This window comes from Stegostoma tigrinum, chromosome 9, assembly GCF_030684315.1.
Source record: "Stegostoma tigrinum isolate sSteTig4 chromosome 9, sSteTig4.hap1, whole genome shotgun sequence".
Taxonomy (NCBI): Eukaryota; Metazoa; Chordata; class Chondrichthyes; order Orectolobiformes; family Stegostomatidae; genus Stegostoma; species Stegostoma tigrinum.
In genome coordinates, this window is record NC_081362.1 from 93,956,678 (window position 1) to 93,975,411 (window position 18,734).

General features: G+C 42.2%; 1 protein-coding gene across 4 annotated transcripts in view; it reads right to left on the reverse strand.

Annotated features, from left to right (window-relative positions):
• Positions 1-18,734, reverse strand: part of LOC125454703 (collagen alpha-1(XII) chain) — a 266,793-nt gene that overhangs the window by 217,914 nt on the left and 30,145 nt on the right. For 3 of the 4 annotated variants that reach the window (XM_048535772.2, XM_048535773.2, XM_048535776.2), the window contains exons 4-11: positions 17,177-17,320; positions 16,024-16,080; positions 10,936-11,199; positions 10,429-10,593; positions 9,094-9,267; positions 7,461-7,751; positions 5,173-5,775; positions 3,297-3,569 (exon numbers count right to left, since the gene is read on the reverse strand). The exons of the other annotated variant lie outside the window; for it this stretch is intronic. In XM_048535772.2, coding sequence (XP_048391729.1) covers positions 3,297-3,569; positions 5,173-5,775; positions 7,461-7,751; positions 9,094-9,267; positions 10,429-10,593; positions 10,936-11,199; positions 16,024-16,080; positions 17,177-17,320 — 1,971 coding nt within the window. The remainder of the gene's footprint in view (positions 1-3,296; positions 3,570-5,172; positions 5,776-7,460; positions 7,752-9,093; positions 9,268-10,428; positions 10,594-10,935; positions 11,200-16,023; positions 16,081-17,176; positions 17,321-18,734) is intronic. 4 annotated transcript variants of the gene reach the window in all.

An 18,734-nucleotide genomic window follows, 5' to 3' on the forward strand; every position in this document is an offset into this window, starting at 1 on the left:
CCAGTCCCTGATGCAGTAGGGCAGCAATGTTAATCACTGAGCCACTATGCCACCCAATCTTTACTGGGATTCATTTAATAACTATTCACAATGGAACCTAATTTCATCCCAGTCTAGATTTCCCATCACTACACTGTCACACTGAGTACTTACAGAAAACCTAAGTCAAGTATTGAGGCTAGGCTACAGGCTCATTGGGTTTACAGAAATCTCTACAGAGCACCCATGATCAGAATTGAATGGCAGACCAGACAAAACTGAGATCGAAAAGGCATCCACCAATCACTGAGGGTTTATGTTAACCTTGGGAACAAGGGTGGGGCAGTGGCAAGTACATTGAAACGATTTGTGTGAATCCAAGTTCAGCAGAGGACACAATCCAGTGGTAGAATCTGTCTGTCTCCACCTTTTGTGAAAACCCCTCTTGAAGCAATTTCATTTTGCTTAGTCTGAATTTATTTGGTAAATGCACGTTATGTGGGTTTTCCATCCAAGATCTGCACTTCTTTGTTATCAAACAGATGTGGCCTTTTCTTAGAGTAACCGCGATGTTGATTCAAAGTGGTGGTTTTGTAATGCTTCCTCTAATTAAACTTCACAGTTGACTGGTTCTGTTGTTTCTTTCAGTCTAATCTAAGAGACACTTGATGCTTTGCTGTACTGGCAGCAATGATAACAATTCTTCCTTTCCCTTCTCTACCCCAAGGTCAGACCATTTACAAAGCAGGAGACAGAGAATGTGGCATCAGTGAGATTAAACGAGTCAACTTGGTTTGGTGTTGGCGCCAGGGGATGATTACAGTACGCCCCTGGAGACATCACATCTCAGAGTTCATCTGAGTTTCCTTTATCCACCTTAAAGTCTAGATTAAACTGACATGAGAGTCAGCAGTTGTATAAGGCGACAATGTAAAGAGTAACATTGAGCAAGATAATAAAATGTGAGGCTGGATGAACACAGCAGGCCAAGCAGCATCTCAGGAGCACAAAAGCTCCTGCTCCTGAGATGCTGCTGGGCCTGTTGTGTTCATCCAGCCTCACATTTTATTATCTTGGAATTCTCCAGCATCTGCAGTTCCCATTATCTCAGTAACATTGAGCATTTTGGCAATAATGTTGAGTTAATGCATGGTCTGGTTTGAAGTACAGAATTGGAGAGATCATGGGTTTGATTACTTGATCTCAGGAGTTATTTTTGAGCATTTGAACTGGTCAAAGAATCTCAGATAAGCAATATGAAGAAACATTTCCCTGTCTGTGTTAAGTAATTAGTGACTCCAGCTGGAAAATGATGTTTGCATATGTACCTTGGCATGGTTGCCTGTCAGGGTGTTAAATTGAGTGTTCATGATGTCCATGTTTGTATTGGCTTGCTTGTGTGTAGGCCAGTTTGTGCATATGCTGGTGTGTATGTATGTTGGACTGCACACATATGTTGGTGTGTGGAGACATGTGTGTTTGTGTGCGTGTATGTTTATGCATTGTTGGCTTGTGCACACATTGGCATCTGTGTATACTCATGTGTGATTACATTTGGATTTTGTATACTTTGTAAGTTTGTGTATAGAAATACTACAGGGGATAAAGGCAAGATTATAAAATCACAGATAAATATTCATCATGCAAGCTTCCTCCTGAAAATCTTTACAGGGGCATCTGCAGAGAGTTTCAATAGCCTAGAACTATTCTTTTTAGCAATTACGCCTTTCAAGAGATAAGGGGAGAAAGTTGGGAATTAAAGAAAAGTTGTGAAATGTTAATTGGTACAGAATACAGTAAATACTGTTAAGTTGTTTAAAATGAAACTCTTCACAGATAGAAAGATATTTAATATTCTTTATAGTGAACAAAGCTAGCACAGGGAACTAACAGTACAAAGAAGGATCCTTGGAAGCTTTACTTTGAAGGGAAGAAGGAGACGAAATGCTACAATTGCAAAGGGCAGGGTTCAATGTGTAAAAGAATCTGCCACTGTTGCTGGGAGGCAACAGAGAGGGGAGAATGGACGTGGGCAGCATGAAACATGCACAGCGTTTCCAGATGGATGCTGATGTGCAATGGGGAGAGAAGTCATGGAATAATCTGGGGAACCAGTGAGGTCAAATTCATTTCACTTTTGTGGCAGAAGCTGTGCGGACTGGCTGTAGTTTCATGAATGCACATCTTCAAAGAATGCAACATGCCCTCAAAGCATCAGCATCATTACAATTGGGGCAATTACCACTGACAGATTGGGAAGAGGGTACCTGAGCGACCAGTGAGGAACAGCATGCCAGTCCCACCTGAAGGCACCTCAGCTATGGCCACATACTTGCATACAACCCTACATTCACACGATATGGTTTGAACTGAAAATCACAAGAGGGCTAATCATATTACTAGCGGTGTACCACAGACTCCCAAACAATCGTAAGGAAACAATAGCAAATATGCAAAAAAATGCTCTGAGAAGGGATAAAAACAATCAAGATGCAATTATTGGGGATTTTAACAAGGCCATTATCAATATGGATGCAATGTAGGTGGAAGCAAAGCATAGAAGGAGCAGTGTATCAAGAGAAGTTCAAAGACTATCTTAACAGAAGCAATGTACCACAGATACTAGAAATCTGAAGTACAAGTCACCTGCTGGAGAAACAGAGATCTGGCAGCATCTTCAGAGAGAGAAACAGAGCTAATGTCTCAAGTCCCTGATATGAAGAAGTTATGTTGAACTCAAAACATGAACTCCATTTTCTTTCTCCACAGATGCTGCTGAGTTTCAGTACATTATCTCATCAGAGATGGCCACTGCTTGGCATCTATGCAGTGTGAATATAGATTCATGCATGCATATACAAAGACATCCTTTCTATCAAGGGATAATTGGACAATGAAGTGGTTGAACAGTGTAGTTTGCCCACACACTAGCCCAGGTAGCAATTATGACATCACCTCCCCATATTGAGGGGTTGCTGCACATTCTAGCCAGCTTTGGTAGCTGCTTTGAGGACAGTTAGCAGAAAAAATTGCATTAATGTTTTGATTGCAATAGGAACTACACTATAAAAAGTCCTCCACTGACTAAAACCCTTTGAGATTTCCAGCAGATATGACAGTTGCTATATCTATGCATATCCTTCTTTCAGAAGGACATTAAGAGAAGTAGATGCACCTTTATAACAAATCACCGTTTCTTTTTCTGTTGCCTGCATTTTATCTTCAGATTGAATTCTCAAACTTCTGATGGCAGCATGTTCACTCTTATTCTGTAAGTAATTACTACTCCAATCCTGTAGACAACACCCATACAATACCTTCAAGAGTGGTCTCCTGTCCTTCTAGAGGAAGGCTGCTGCCTTCAGCATATTCTGCAATCACATTGACCAGGTAGGTCGTTTCAGGCAGGAGGTCAGTCAGGACTTTTGTCGTCTGGTCTGCAGGCACTTGGATGGAGGTGAAGTCACCTCCCGCTGCCACTTTATACTTCAACAGGTAGGACAGGACATCTGGGCCAGCTCCAATCCAGCTCAGGCGGAAGCTACGAGATGTTACCTCTGAGGTCCGCAAATCCGTGGCTGCCGTGAAGGCTATAGTCAGAGAAAGAGACACCAATTATTTACTGGTTTTAATGGAATGATGAGTCCTTATTTTTTGACTTTTCAATGTATATTTGTGCAGCATGAAGGCTTTCAATGATGAGTTATCTTTGATTCTACAGATATACACCTTCACATTCACTTGAACGACATGACCATATTCAAGGGTGTGATAGACAATTTTATAATCAGCAGGGGAATCAAGGCTTGGGGGAGAAGGAAGTTGAGGATAGTCAGATCGGACATGATTTCATTGAATAGCGAAGGAGACTTGATAAGCCAAATAGCATGCTTCTATTCCTGTATCTTCCGGTCATTACACATTGTTGTTAACACACCAGTTCTCTTGCTGGATCGGACAGCTTAATCTGAATACCATCACTTATCAACAAGGCAAAAGGAAAATCAAAAGCTGATCATTCAAAGACAAGCCCCGCTGTTAATCGGAAGGTTCACTCTTTGCAAATTTCATTACCCTCTCCTCTATAAAAAGGAATCACACTGAATAGTCAACTGTAAGGTGTTCCTGCCTTAAATTAGCATTTTGTGATATTACCAATTTGCCTATTAACATAGTTGAGAGAATTATTTGCTAATTTAGCTGAATCTTAGAACACCAAATATGAGGAGTCCTCACCCACCAAAAAATTGTCTGAATCAATTACTAGCCAAGCCACATGGTCACCAGAACAAATCAGAAACTGAGAATTCTACAGCAAGTAACTCATTTCCTGACTCCCTACAGCCTGTCCATTATCCACGTGATATAAGTCGAGAGTGTGATGGAATACTGTTCACTTGTCTGAAACAGTGTAGTTCCAACAGCACTCAAGACTCCATCCTTGCTCGGTCAGCAACCCATCCATTACCTTAAACATTTGCTCCCTTCAAGGCTGATGCACAGTGGATACACAAGATACGCTGCAGTGACTTGGCATGACTCCTGAGGCAGCACCTTCCAAACTCATGACTGCTATCATCTAGAAGAGCAAGGGCAGCAGACATATGGGAACACCATCAATTGCAAGTTCCCCTCTAAGCTACTGAATTATCCTGACTTGGAACTGGATCTTTCAGTATTGCTGAGTTCAAATTCGGGAACTCCCTCCCCAAACAGCACTGTGATGCATCTACAGCACAGGGACTGTGATGGATGTTGACAGACTGGCAAGGAATGGATTAATAAGTTTATCAAATAGCAAATCGAGAAATTCTACATAAATCCATCAAGATTCTTGTGATCATATTGGATGGTGCTATTTCAAAGCTGTGGGAACAGTTGAAATGTGTCTGGTTCAGGTTTTTGAAAAATTTAACACACTTTTCAATGAATCTTTGGGCAAAACAAGCAGTTGAGTAGTAGTTAATCTTGGGCTGTGGTATCTGATACAAGCCCTGCCCAATGTTTAGTTCTATTCATATAATGCCAAGGAGAAAGTGGGTATAACAAGCAGTCAAAATTATACCACCTCTTTTATGCCAATGTCAACGACAAATATATATCTCAGTTCTTTTGTTTTCTGAGTACGGGGACAGTTTGCACCAGGAAATGTAATGTGACTGGTTGTAACAATGAACTTGCTCACTCACTCACCCCTTGCCTTGATAGCTTTCACCTCCTCCACAATCCTCAGGCACAGAGTCTGCGTCAGCTTCGTTGACACTCGCTGGAAGGAGTCAAAATCATCTACCTGGTACACGTGAGTATTTTCAGGAGGCGAGGCGATAGCCACAAGCTCACTAAACACTGCATCTTTGACGCCCACTGCAAAGATCTCCACCCCTGCATCTCGCAGTCTCAAGGCAGGGGCCTTGAAGGCATCGGAGGACTTGCCGTCTGTGATCAGCACCATCACCCTTGGCACGTTGAGCCTAGCTCCTTTCTCTGGGACAAAGACCTTCTCCCTCACATAAGTCATGGCCCTTCCAGTGTTGGTGGAGCCTCCCCTGTAGGGGAAAGTCCGCACAGCCCGCAGCACATCCTCCAGTGTTTGATGTCTATTGAGGGTAAACTCTGTGTAGGGATCCCGGCTGTACTGAACAAGGCCAATTTGGATGCCGTTGGGACCAACCTGGAATGTCTTCACCAAGGTTTCTAGGAAGTCTTTGACCTTAGCAAAGTTACTCAGGCCAATGCTGTAGGAGCCATCCACCAATAGAACAACGTCAGCTTCTGTGTTTTCATCCAGGGTACATTCTGCAGGGGTCAAAAGATAAAACCCACTGTCAATTTTTTTTCTGATACAAATAAATTGTTAACAGCCCTCTTGGTCATCTCATGATAAGTCAGATTGTCATAGATACCATGGAACATTGGATTTGCTGCATTGAAACAGGCCATTTGGCTCAACTAATCATTATTGCTGTTAATATCCTACATAGTCCTCCTCCCACTTATTTAACTCCATCAACATGTCCTTCCAACCCATTCTCCCTCTCGTGTTGACATTCCTCCCATTAAAGGTATGTATGTCTTTCAGTGCAACCACTCCCTGAAGTAACAATTTCAACATTCTCACCATTCTCTGAATAGAGACTTTTCCAATTGAGTTTATTAGTAATACTATTAGATTTATTGACCATAACTTTGGTCCCAAATTGCATCAAATGGAAATACTTTCTTTTCGTCTACAATTTCAAGATCTCAAAGACCTCTGCCAGAGGACTGTATATTGTATGACTCTATTGAAAAGCCTGCAAAGGAAAGAAGTGATTGCACTGGTGGGGTTGTAGAGGAGTCTCAACTGGATATTGAGGATGTTGCCAGAGATGGAGTATTTCAGCGACAAAAGAGAGGCTGGAAAAGCTCAGGTTATTTTCTTTGGAGCAGAGGTGGTGGAGAGGGATTGCTGTTGAGCTGTATACGATTATGAGGAGCATTATAAGGGTGATTAGAAAGCAGCTGCTATCCTTATTCGAGGGGTCAACAATAAGGGGACTTAATTTTAATATGAAAGGAAGGAGGTTTGGAAAAGATTTGATGAAAAGGGTTTCACCTTAGAGGGTGTAGAAAGCACTACCTGGAAGGGTAGTTAAGGCAGGAAACCTCACAATCTCTGAAAAGTATTCAGAAGTGTCATAACATTTAAGTCCACGGGCTTAATGTGGGAAAGTGGAACACTATATGTAGTAGTGTAATTTTGGTGGTACAGACTCAATGGGCTGAAGGTCTCCTTCTGTATTATATGATTCTGTGTGCACTAACCTCTGATGCCATTAAAAATGGCAGTGTTTAATTCCTGACATTTGTATGGTCAATTAGTTCTTGTAGTATGCATCACAGATACATGGCACAAGTCTTGTCTATTATTTTCCTGTGTGCTTGAAGAAGATATTAACTCACAATCTTCCCATTTCATGATAAAACTACTATTGGGCTGTGCTTCAGCACCTTTTGAACATTATGCTATCATCAGTGAACATTCCCACTCCTGTCTATACGATGGAGAGAAGGTCATTGATGAAGCAACTGAAGATGGGTGGCCTCAGACACTATTGTGAGGAACCTCTGCAGCGATCTCTTGGAAGTGGCATGATTGGCTTCCACCAATCACAATAACTTGTTTTGTTTTAGGTACGACTCCTTGTGCTGGGTAAGACCAGCAGAGAGTTTCCCCAATTCCCATTGACTCCACTTTTTATTAACATTTCCTTTTTGCTCCTGTGTTTATTTTACTTAATGAATCACCGTAGTTGATTATCTTCCTCAAGAGGGTAACTCTCTGAATTATATGATTCCCAAATCGTTTCTGAAAAGCCTTGTCCATCTTTCTGTCCCTTGGATCAGTGTCAGTGTGTGGCCACAGTGGGAAAATAACTTCCGTTTTTTTGTCAATCTGCTGAGTGCATTTTGAACTTTGGAGGTCCAAAATGGCAACTTACCAATTGTTTCCTTGACTGGCTGTGTCTTTTCCATGAGTGATACAGGCTCACTGGATGCCAGCCCTCGCATTGCGTACAGATTAATCTGGTACTCGGTTTCAGCAGTAAGGTCTTTAACCACTGCAATCCTGGTCCTGGCATCAACATTGACACTTTTCTCCTGAATGCCAGCCACCATGGGAATGAGGTGCACTCTGTAACCAGTGATCTGGCCGGGTGATGAATCCCAGGTCAGTTTCATGAAATTCGAAGCAATCTCCAAGGCTTGTAGATTGGAAGGTGGTTCGACTACTGTTGATTGCAGAAAAATATTAAGACATTCAAAGACTTCCTGAGAAATATTCTGAGCATACAATGTAAATGTTAAAACTTCAGTCTTTGACTGACTTCACTCAACAGGTCAGAAACTGACCATTTGGTCAATGCAAGCAGTTATATGCCACATGGCTACTCCCTCAACTACTCCCTGCGCTTCATATTCTCACCATTCTAAACAAAAAAAAGACTTTTAGATTACTTGTTGGATTCACTGATGGTGATCTGCTAATCATGACACCTTCTCCTACACTCCCCCAAAACAGGAAATATCTTCTCCACAGCTACCCGAACAAGCTCTTTCACAATGTTAAAGACGTCTATTAGATCACACCTCAGTGAGACGGACATCATGGCAGCAGCATTGGCAAAGGGCTAAACTATTCTGATGAAGAATCACTGGATTTGCAACATTGACTCTGCTTTCTTACTGCAGATGCTGCCAGACCTATTCACTTCCACCAGCAAATACTGTTTTGGTTTGTTTCAGATCTCGAGCATCCACAGCTCTTTGTTTCATCATATTAACCCATTTCCATGGCCAGGGAGTCTCTTATGACTGGAAAATTAATGCAGAGACCCAGGTAATGTTCTGGCAAAACAAAAACCAAAAGAACTGTGGATGCTGTATAAATCAGAAACAAGTACAGAAATTGCCAGAAAAGTTCAGCACAACTGACAGCATCTATAGAGAGAAATCGGAGTTAACATTTCAGGTTGAGTGACTCCTCTTCAGAATTCTTGATGTTGATTGATTGTTGATTATTGGAGGAAAATCCTATCTGGTTGACTGATGTCCTTCGGGGAAGGAAACTGCCGTCTTTACTAAGAGACAGTAGGAACTGCTGATGCTGGAAAATCTAAGATAACATGGTGCGAAGCTGGATGAACACAGCAGGCCAAGCAGCATCAGAGGAGCAGAAAAGCTTGACATTTCAGGTCAGGTCCCTTCTTTACCTAGTCTGGTCTACATGCGCCATCCACAGCAATATGGTTGATTTTTAACTGCCTTCAGGGCAACAAATGCTGGCAAAACCAGCAACATCCATACATTTTGGCAAATTATTTTTAAAAAGTCACTACAATATTTGCAGAAAGCTCCTCCAGCATATTTGGAAACATTGAAGTGTGTAATTCCAACAATCCTTCTGTGGATTCAATACTGTCCTCGTTTCTCCCAACTTCTCCAAAGGTCCTCCTCTCGACCCCAAGCTAACCATCCTCGAATGCTTCTACAGAGACCTGAGCACATGCACAATTACTGCTCAATTCTAGTGGAAAGGAAGAGGCTCCTGCCCCCACCATTAAGAAATCCTACCTTCCTCCCCACTCACGATATCACTGAGTTGTTCCTCAATCCCAGAACACACCAGGTTTATTATTTCATTCTGGACGTCTTGGATCTTGTCAAAGTCCGCCACTTTGAACACATGCTTGTTCAAGGGAGAGGAGCCAATTAATTTCAATTCATCCAAATCAGCTCCTTTTATACCTGCAGAAGGGAAAAACACCATGATATCGGGGCAGATAAAAGTTTGTGTTGATTATTTCAATGCATGGCGTTGGAAGAAAACCGTCAAGTGATGCTTTATAAAAGTTTAATCATTTATGTTTGCAATATTTTGTTGAATGCCTTCATGTTTCCATTATGGCTCACATCCATAAGAAAAAAGCCAAAGATCTCACTATGCACGAAAATTATTCACTCTCATTTCACAGGCGTGTTTAATTCAGCACCTCATATTTCAGAAAAATAACTAGAACAAGAAACAGAGAAAATCAAGAAAAGCTAATTAGGTGCCACCAGGCTTGGCATTTAGAAGCCTTTAGGTCATACACAAAAGAAAGAACGAAAACAAAGACCTGCATTTGCATAGCACCTTTCACAACCATGGCGGGTCCCAAAGCAATTTATGTCCATGAAGTACTTATGAAGTGTAATCACTAGCGTAGTGGAGCAAATGTGGCGGCCAATTTACACACAGCGAGGCAGAAAATTGAAAGGCATTGAGGAGCTCCCAAACAGTTTATTTCTGGAAAACAGGAATTCGATGCAGAAGACAGTACAAAGAGAAAAAGGAAGAAACAGTACATTAGATGATACATCTGAAATATGGAGTGGATAAGAAAAGAAAGCGATGACGAACAACGATACATCTGACTCACAATCAAATGAAAGGGAAAGACTGGTTGTGACAGAGAGGGGATTTGGGCTGTAGGTACGAAGACAGTTCCAAATTGAGAAAACAAACCTTGTTTTGTGTTCTACCCAGGAGTGCGAGAAGGAGGTGCCAAAGAGGCTCCCCAGATATAGGAGAACTATTCAAGTCTTGGACAGATGTGGACATTGCAGACACTAGACGTTTGCCAAAGAAAGCAGCAGCTTGTGGGAATATAAGGTTCGATGCAGGATCGAACATATAGTCTAGTTTATTTATCTTGGGCAGCAAAGCCAAAATCTTTACGGAATTTTTCCACAGAACACTCAGCATGTTGAGTCTACGTTAGAGAGGTTTGTATGCAGGCTAAGGAAGGAAGAAGTTAATAGGGCTGGATGGTCCCTTTCCTTTCCATGCTCTACAGTCTGAGTGCATCGCTAAGTAAGCGTGGATTGGTGCTTGAGAAAGAATTTCAAGCATAAAAGCGAACTTACCTAACGTAAATATTTCAACCCCAATATTGCGTAGAGCTTCAGCACTTTCTGTCACAGGGTCCTGGGACTTGCCATCAGTGATGATGACCGCTATTTTGGGATAAGATTTTCTTGCTCCAGCAGCTTCACTAAAGGTGTTCTGTACCAAGTAATTAATGGCTTCACCTATGAACGAAACATTAGATAATTCCAAATTAATCACATAATTCAACACAGTTTTATTCGCCACAGACAGCCCACTCTCCTGAGGTTATTGCTTGCTGTTCTTCTCATTTCCCCATATGACCTGAATCTTTGATTAATTTCCAGCCTGTAACTCACATTCGAAATTTGGTCCATAAACTATCTAAACTCTTTGATTAGATTTCAGCCTCCAATTCACAGAGATATTCATGATATTCGATAAATGAGCATCTATAACTAACCCTTAATCTTACATTGGCTTTAAATCCCAGTTGAGAGAACAGCTGGAGGTCGTGAACGCAAGATAAAAATGACATTTCGCACCTGTCATAGTATTTCCTCCTTTGTAAGGAAGGTTAGTAATTGCACTCAGTAGATCCTGCTTCCGGTTGTATCTGTTTAGGTCAAACTCTGTCCTTGTATCCGAACTGTACTGCACAATTCCAACTCTGGTCTTATCTTCTCCAATCTCAAAAGCAGAAACAAGGGAGTAGATGAATTCCCTGATTTTTTTGAAATTTGCCCTCCCTACACTCCATGATCCGTCCACAAGAAAAACCAAATCGGCAACTGCAGAGGCTGAGCATTCTGGAGGAACAAAATGTTGTTGATAACAAGGATTAGCCACAGCTCCGGCATACAGCATAAATCCAAAGACACAACATTGCAACCAGTAGTGAGGGTATGGTGTATGTGAATGTGCAGAGGGAGTGGAGCAGCTTGACCTGATTGGTAGCCAGGACTGAGAGACAGCGGTGATGATAAGAAACTGATGAAGGTGGAGTTGCTCTTGTTAGAACTGAGACAGTGAAGAGAAGTTTTGGCAGATGTTCTTCAAATCTTGAAGATTTTTAATGAAACAGAAAAAAAAGATCTCTGGCAGGAGGATTGGTAATGAGAAGGCACAGACTGAAAGTAGCGGGGCGGGGGGCACAGTGGTTCAGTGGCTAAGTGGCTAGTGCTGCTACCCCATAGCACCAGGAACTCAGGTTTGATTCCAGCCTCAGGCGACTGTCTGTGTGGAGTTTACACATTCTCCCCGTGTCTGTGTGGGTTTCCTCCGGGTGCTCTGGTTTCCTCCCACAATTCAAAGATGTGCAGGCTAGGTGGATTGGCCATGCTAAATTGCCCATAGTGTTCAGGGATGTGTAGATCAGGTGAGTTATTGGGGAATGGGTCTGGGTGCTTGTTGGGCCAACGGGCCTGTTTCCACACTGTAGGGAGTCTATGATTCTATAATGAGTTGGAAAGCAAACGGTGAAAGAATGAGGAATACAGTTTCGATGTGGAGGTGACAGTATTGAACTGTGGTGGAAAAAGTCAGAAGTCACACAACATCTGGTTACAGTCCAACAGGTTTATTTAAAATCACAAGCTTTTGTAGCACTGCTCCTTCATCAGCTGAAGTAGAGAGAAGCACACAGGCACAGAATTTATCAGTAGAGAGATAATGGCAAGATAATTTCAGATAATTAAGAGTGTCAACAGATAAGTACAAATAGTGTGTGCAGAGTATCAACAGGCTGAATAATGAGTCTTTGCCGGTAATCAACAGTGTCAACAGATTGATAAAAATGCCCATAGGCAAGTATAGGAATGATCTATTGCCAAATAATTGAGACAGAGAGATAAACACAAATAAGCAAAAGTAAGCTGGTGCTAGAGGTAAACCATATGGCTGCAATAACATGAGTAGTTGTCATAGTTGCATGATGAGGGACCAACAAAAGTAGCAAATAATCAAATATTATACAAATTATTTAAGGTAAAGAGATTATCTGAAGTTATCAAGGTAATGGTGTCAAAACAGGATGTTTGGGAGATTTTACAGAACAGTATGTTGAGATTACATGTAGTGGAACATGAACCAATAGTTTTGACACAGCAGGATGTTCTAATCTGAAGTGTACAGCCTGAAGGTGCAATGTAAACAGGCTCAATAACATCTTTCAGACCAGAATTGGATAAATACTTTAAAATTAACAATGTGCAAGGATTATGAGAGAGAGGAGTAGAGTGGAACTAATTGAGCAGCTATTTCACAGAGTCACCTTGGGCTGAATGACCTCCTTCTGTACAAATGATCCAAAGATTCCAAAAATATGGAATGAGGTTGATCAAATAAATTGTAAATGAAAGTTAGACGTAAAATCAACATTCAACAGAGATTTTGCTTGTTGACTGTGTGCAGACGCATGACCACTTATCTACTTCAGCATCATCTAGCATAATAACTCCGTTTTAGCCATGTTCTCTAGTTTTATTAGAAAACACCCAATACATTTACACATCAAGGTTTGATGGATTGACCGCGAGGGGAGAACGGGAAAGACTTGGCAGACGTTTTTACAGAGAACACAACATGTTCAGTTGAGTCTGTGCTTCAACAGATTTCATGTAGTCTGTGGAAGCTGCAGATTGCTGGAACTTTATGATCCTTCCCTGCCAATGCTGTAATGAGTGAGATAGTAAATATGTGCCTGCACTAGTTCTGTTCCCTGATGCCAAGCTCTAGTCTCTTCCCCATATCCCTGCACACTGTTTCTATCCAAATAATCATCCAATCCATTGATAGTCATCACTGAATCCACCACAGTCAACATCGTGGGTGTTACCACTGAGCAGAGACTGAACTGGATCAGCCACACGGATCAGAGGTTGGGAATCCTGCAGCAAGTAACTCACTTTCTGAGTTCCCAAAGCCTGTCTTCCACCTACACCGCACAAATCAGGAGGGTGATGGAATACTCTCCCCTTGCCGAGATAAATGAAGCTCTAATAATACTCAAGAGGTTTGACACTATCCGGGACAACGTAGCCCTCTCAAATGGTACACTACTCATTAGCTTAAATCTTCCACTATCACCACACAGTGGCAAGGATCTGAACTATCCATGAGATGCATTAAAACTCAATAAATCTTGATCATCAGCATTTCCAAAATTGTAATATCCACCATCTGGAAAAACAAGGGTAGCAGATACTTGGGAACACTATTCCCTGCAAGGCCCCATCTAAGCTCCACACCATCCTGATGTGGAATTATGCTGCTGTTCCTTCACTGTCACTGGGTCAACAACCTGGACCTCATACCTGAATGGAACTGAAGGTCTATGTATATCACATGGATTGTGGCAGTTCAAGAGTGCAGCATGCTACCACCTTAAGGGCAATTAGGGGGTGTGCAATGAATGATAGCCCTGCCAATGACATCCACATCCCATGGGAGACTAAAAGACTTAACAGACCAAGTTAAACATTCAGTAATAACGAAACTTTATGCTCACAACAATCAAAAAAAATCTTCTCCTTTTCATCTTAGTGATTTGCCAAAGATTAAGAATTCACGCACACACTATGAATTAGAAATGCAATTAACCACATATGGGTTTACAATTAACAACATGTGGTTTGTTTTTGAGGTAAACTGATTTATTCCAGCTCCCACTTTTATGCCAGACAGTGTCCAGCACTGTTCTGTAAACAATTGTTCTAAATACGCTGTTGTGTCAAAGGGGTTTCACTGATTGGAGACTTAATCTCACAGCACAGTTTAAAAGTCCCACAACTATCAACATTATCAGAACACAAAGGCAGGTCGACATGTGTCTTGACTCATTGACGACAAAACTCCATTGGCATCAATATTACAACAACTGGCTCTCAGCTTTCAAGAATGAAGCCAACTCCTGGTCTCACAGACAACACTACAAGTGAAGATATGAGGACAATAGAGAGCAACTTTTTCTGAGCAGTAACAATCAAAACAGCCAACACAACAACAATGGAGATCCTACAATGGCTTCATCCTCATGTACAATTTGGAGCCACATCTGCTGAATGTCACCTACAGATTCAACCGTTCCAAAGTTCTACCGGTGAGCCTGTCACCTCCCAAAGTCTGTAAGCTTGCGGTCATCCACAAGACTTGTGCCCAGATCCTCTTACAGCAAGTTCAATTCACCCATCATCACCTCACTGACCTACACTAGCTCTTGTCCAGCAGCTCCTCAAGTTTAAAATTCTCATCTTTTTCTTCAAACTTATCTGAGGCCTTCCTGATATTTGCAACCTCCACCAATTTTGCAGCCCTCTAAGGCCTACACTTTACATGAATCCTGGCCTCCAGCGCATCATTAATTTTTAATCACTTAGCGATTTGAGTCTTCAGTTGCTTGGATGTAAAGCTCTGAAATTTCCTTCACAAATCTCTCCTCTTCAAATCTCAAATTAAAAGTTACTTCTTCAATGAAGCTTCTGCTAACCAATGCTAATATCTCTGACAATCATAAAATAATACAAGACAAAAGAGGTCCTTCAGCCTATCCATTCTGTACTGGCAAAAATATACTACGCCCAAAACTAATCCCACTTTCCCACACTATGCCCATAACCTCTAATGTTTTTAATGAGTGAGGTTACCCACCTCAACCACCTCCCCAGGCAATGCATTCCCAAACTCCAACACCCTCTGGGCAAAAAGCTTTTCCTCAAATCCCATCTAAACCTCTTGCATTCCTCTTTAACATTATGCCCCCTTATTACTTCCCCCTCAATGACGGTCTGCTATTCACCCTGTCCATGTGCCTCATAATCTTACACATCTCTATCAGGTGGCCACTCAACCTTCTCTGTTCCAAAGAAAATGACCCACGCTCAGCCAGCCTCTCTTCATTGCTGAAATACTCCATCCCCGGCAACATCCTGGTGAATTTCCTCTGCACTCCTTCCTGTGCAATCACATCTTTTCTATTGTGTGGTGACCAGAGCTACACACAGAACTCTAGCTGTGGCCTAACCAAAATCCTGTACAGCTCTAACCTAAGATCCCTCCATTTATAATCTATGCCTCGACAAATAAAGGCAAGTGTCCTGAATGCCTTCTTAATTACCTTTTAACTTGTCCGGCTCTCTTCAGGCTTCTGTGGACAAGATCCCACTGTTCCTCTGAACTTCCTAGTAAACTTTCTCTCATGGCTCACTTTCAAATGATCATAATAGCAATGCTAAGAACCTTGGAACTAGAATAAATGTGAATGTTTAAAAATCAATTCTCAAGATGTGGGCATCAGTGGTGGGAACTACATTTAGTGCCCATTTTAAAATGACTTTGAGAAATGATAGTGAATTGTCTTCTTGAACCAGTGCAGTCCATGGGGTGCAGGTACCTTTGCAATACCATTAGGGACAGAGTTCCGGGATTTAGACCCAGCAATACTGAAAGAACGGTGATACATTTCCAAGTCAGGATGGTGCATGACATGGGAAGAAACTGGCAGCTGGTGGCATTCCAGTATCTCTGCTGCCCTTGTCCTTCTGAGATCATATTATTACATGGTGTTGCTGACTTTGCTTATGTTTCTGTACATTGAGTGTATGTGAGGAGACTGAAAATAAACCCATCAAACTTACTTTGAGAAAGTTCTTCTACTTTTTTCGGTCGTTTAGTTGGCGTGCGACCTGACTGAACTAGGAGAGAAGCAAATAAATATGTAAACCAGCAAAAATGTTTATTCATTCTCTAACAATTAACCGTAACTATACAACTCTGGACTGAACAGAAATATGTAGGCTGGTTCATGAAGCGAACAAACATGGGTATAGCTGATTGTAAGTATTTTAACCGACTGTTCACAGATATTATGGCGCATCTCTGAAGCTTGTGGAAAGTGAGTACAGACCTTCTAGCCCTGAGGCAGGGACACTTGTCATTATGCTACAAGAGCCCTAAAAGGACACAAGAGATAGCACAGGGCTCAAAGCCATGACTTTGTGATGAAGAATCTAATGATTTACTGACTGAGTCAGCCGGGAACCTCACAGTATTTGTCTGCTTGTCTGCATTCATCCGTGGCTGGTCTGAAAATGTTCACACACAGTCCAAAAGGGGACAGTAGTTTCTTTTCCTTGATACAAGATAACGAGAGGCATAGATAGAGTTGATAGCCAGAGACTATTTTCCAGGGCAGAAATGGCTAGCATGAGGGGTCATAGTTTTAAGCTGGTTGGAGGAAAGTATAGAGGGGATGTCAGAGGGATTCTTTACACAGAGAGTTGTGAGAGCATGGAATGCGTTGCCAGCAGCAGTTGTGGAAGCAAGGTCATTGGGGTCATTTAAGAGACTGCTGGACATGCATATGGTCGCAGAAATTTGAGGGTGCATACATCAGGATCAATGGTCGGCACAACATTGTGGGCTGAAGGGCCTGTTCTGTGCTGTACTGTTCTATGTTCTATGTTCTATGAACCAGACAGGTTTTCTATAACAATCCAGGAAATTTTGGAATCCACACTTTTTTTTAGTCTGGTGCTAGACCAGGAAAGGACAGGTTTCTTTAATTTACTTTCACAATTGGTCATTGAGAGAATTAGTGCTTGTATTCTTCAGGTTCCTACCAAAGTACCTAACACTGCTCTTTAATCAGGACATCGACTGGCGTAAAAGATGTAAAAAAATAGAAACAAGATGCTCATATAATAAAGGTTAGTATATACACATGTACCAAGATTTTTTCTTAAACATCCTTAACCCATATATAAGCCCGGAGATGCAGTTTGTACCTACTTGTGAGTTGTCCATAGACTGGTACACTTTCTGATGAACGGTCAAAGGCACTTAATGTGACCACATATTCCACATCAGGAATTAAGTCTGTTAACGTTGTTTTGCTTGCACCCTGGGGTAATATCATTTCCTTTGCAGATCCAACTGTAACAGAGCAAGTGATCCATTAAAAAGACTAGAAAAGCATATATTAAAAAACACTATGGTATTGCAATGGAGAGAGAGATATTGGGAACTGCAGATGCTGGAGAATCCAAGATAATAAACTGTGAGGCTGGATGAACACAGCAGGCCAAGCAGCATCTCAGGAGCACAAAAGCTGACTTTTCGGGACTAGGCCCTTCATCAGAGAGGGGGATGGGGTGACGTTTTTGAAATAAATAGGGAGAGAGGGGGAGGCGGACCAAAGATGGAGAGAAAAGAAGATAGGTAGAGAGGAGAGTATAGGTGGGGGAGGTGGGAAGGGGATAGGTCAGTCCAGGGAGGATGGACAGGTCAAGGAGGTGGGATGAGGCTGGTAGGTGGGAAATGGAGGTGTTGCTTGAGGTGGGAGGAGAGGATAGGTGAGAGGAAGAACTGGTTAGGGAGGCGGGGACGAGCTGGGCTGGTTTTGTGATACAGTGAGGGGAGGGGACGAGCTGGGCTGGTTTTGGGATGCACTGGGAGAGGGGGAGATTTTGAAGCTTGTGAAGTCCACATTGATACCATTGGGCTGCAGGGTTCCCAAGCGGAATATGAGTTTCTGCTCCTGCAACCTTCGGGTGGCATCATTGTGGCACTACAGGAGGCCCATGATGGAAATGTTGTCTAAGGAATGGGAGGGGGAATTAAAATGGCTCGCGACTGGGAGGTGCAGTTGTTGATTGCGAACCGAGTGGAAGTGTTCTGCAAAGCGGTCCCCAAGCCTCTGCTTGGTTTCCCCAATGTAGAGGCAGCCACACCGGGTACAGGATACCACATTGGCAGATGTGCAGGTGAATATCAGCTGAATATGGAAAGTCATCTTGGGGCCTGGGATAGGGGTGCGGGAGGAGGTGTGGGGGCAAGTGTAGCACTTCCTGTGGTTGCAGGGGAAGGTGCTGGGTGTGGTGGGGTGGGAGGGGAGTGTGGAGCGGACAAGGGAGTCACAGAGAGAGTAGTCTCTCTGGAAGGCAGACAAGGGTGGGGATGGAAAAATGTCTTGGGTGGTGGGGTCGGATTGTAGAAGGCAGAAGTGTCGGAGGATGATACATATGTGAGCCTTAAAAAAGTCACTTTGAGGAATAAAAGTGGAACACTTTTTTGTGTCTTTTATAAATCCATAATAAACTCTGATAGGTAATTTTAACCAGACCTGCCTGGAAGGAAACTAACAAATCCAAGGTAAAATTGGATAAAGATAGCAATTATCACTAGCTAGCGGAATCAATTATAATAAATTTACCACTGGACTTTTCAACATAATGAGAAAGATTCTGAGCTGCACCTTAACAACTGTTACATGTAATTAATTTGAGAACCGATAGATATAAAGAGACTTCACTGGCTCAAAAATGCAGAAATGTAAATAGACTTCAGC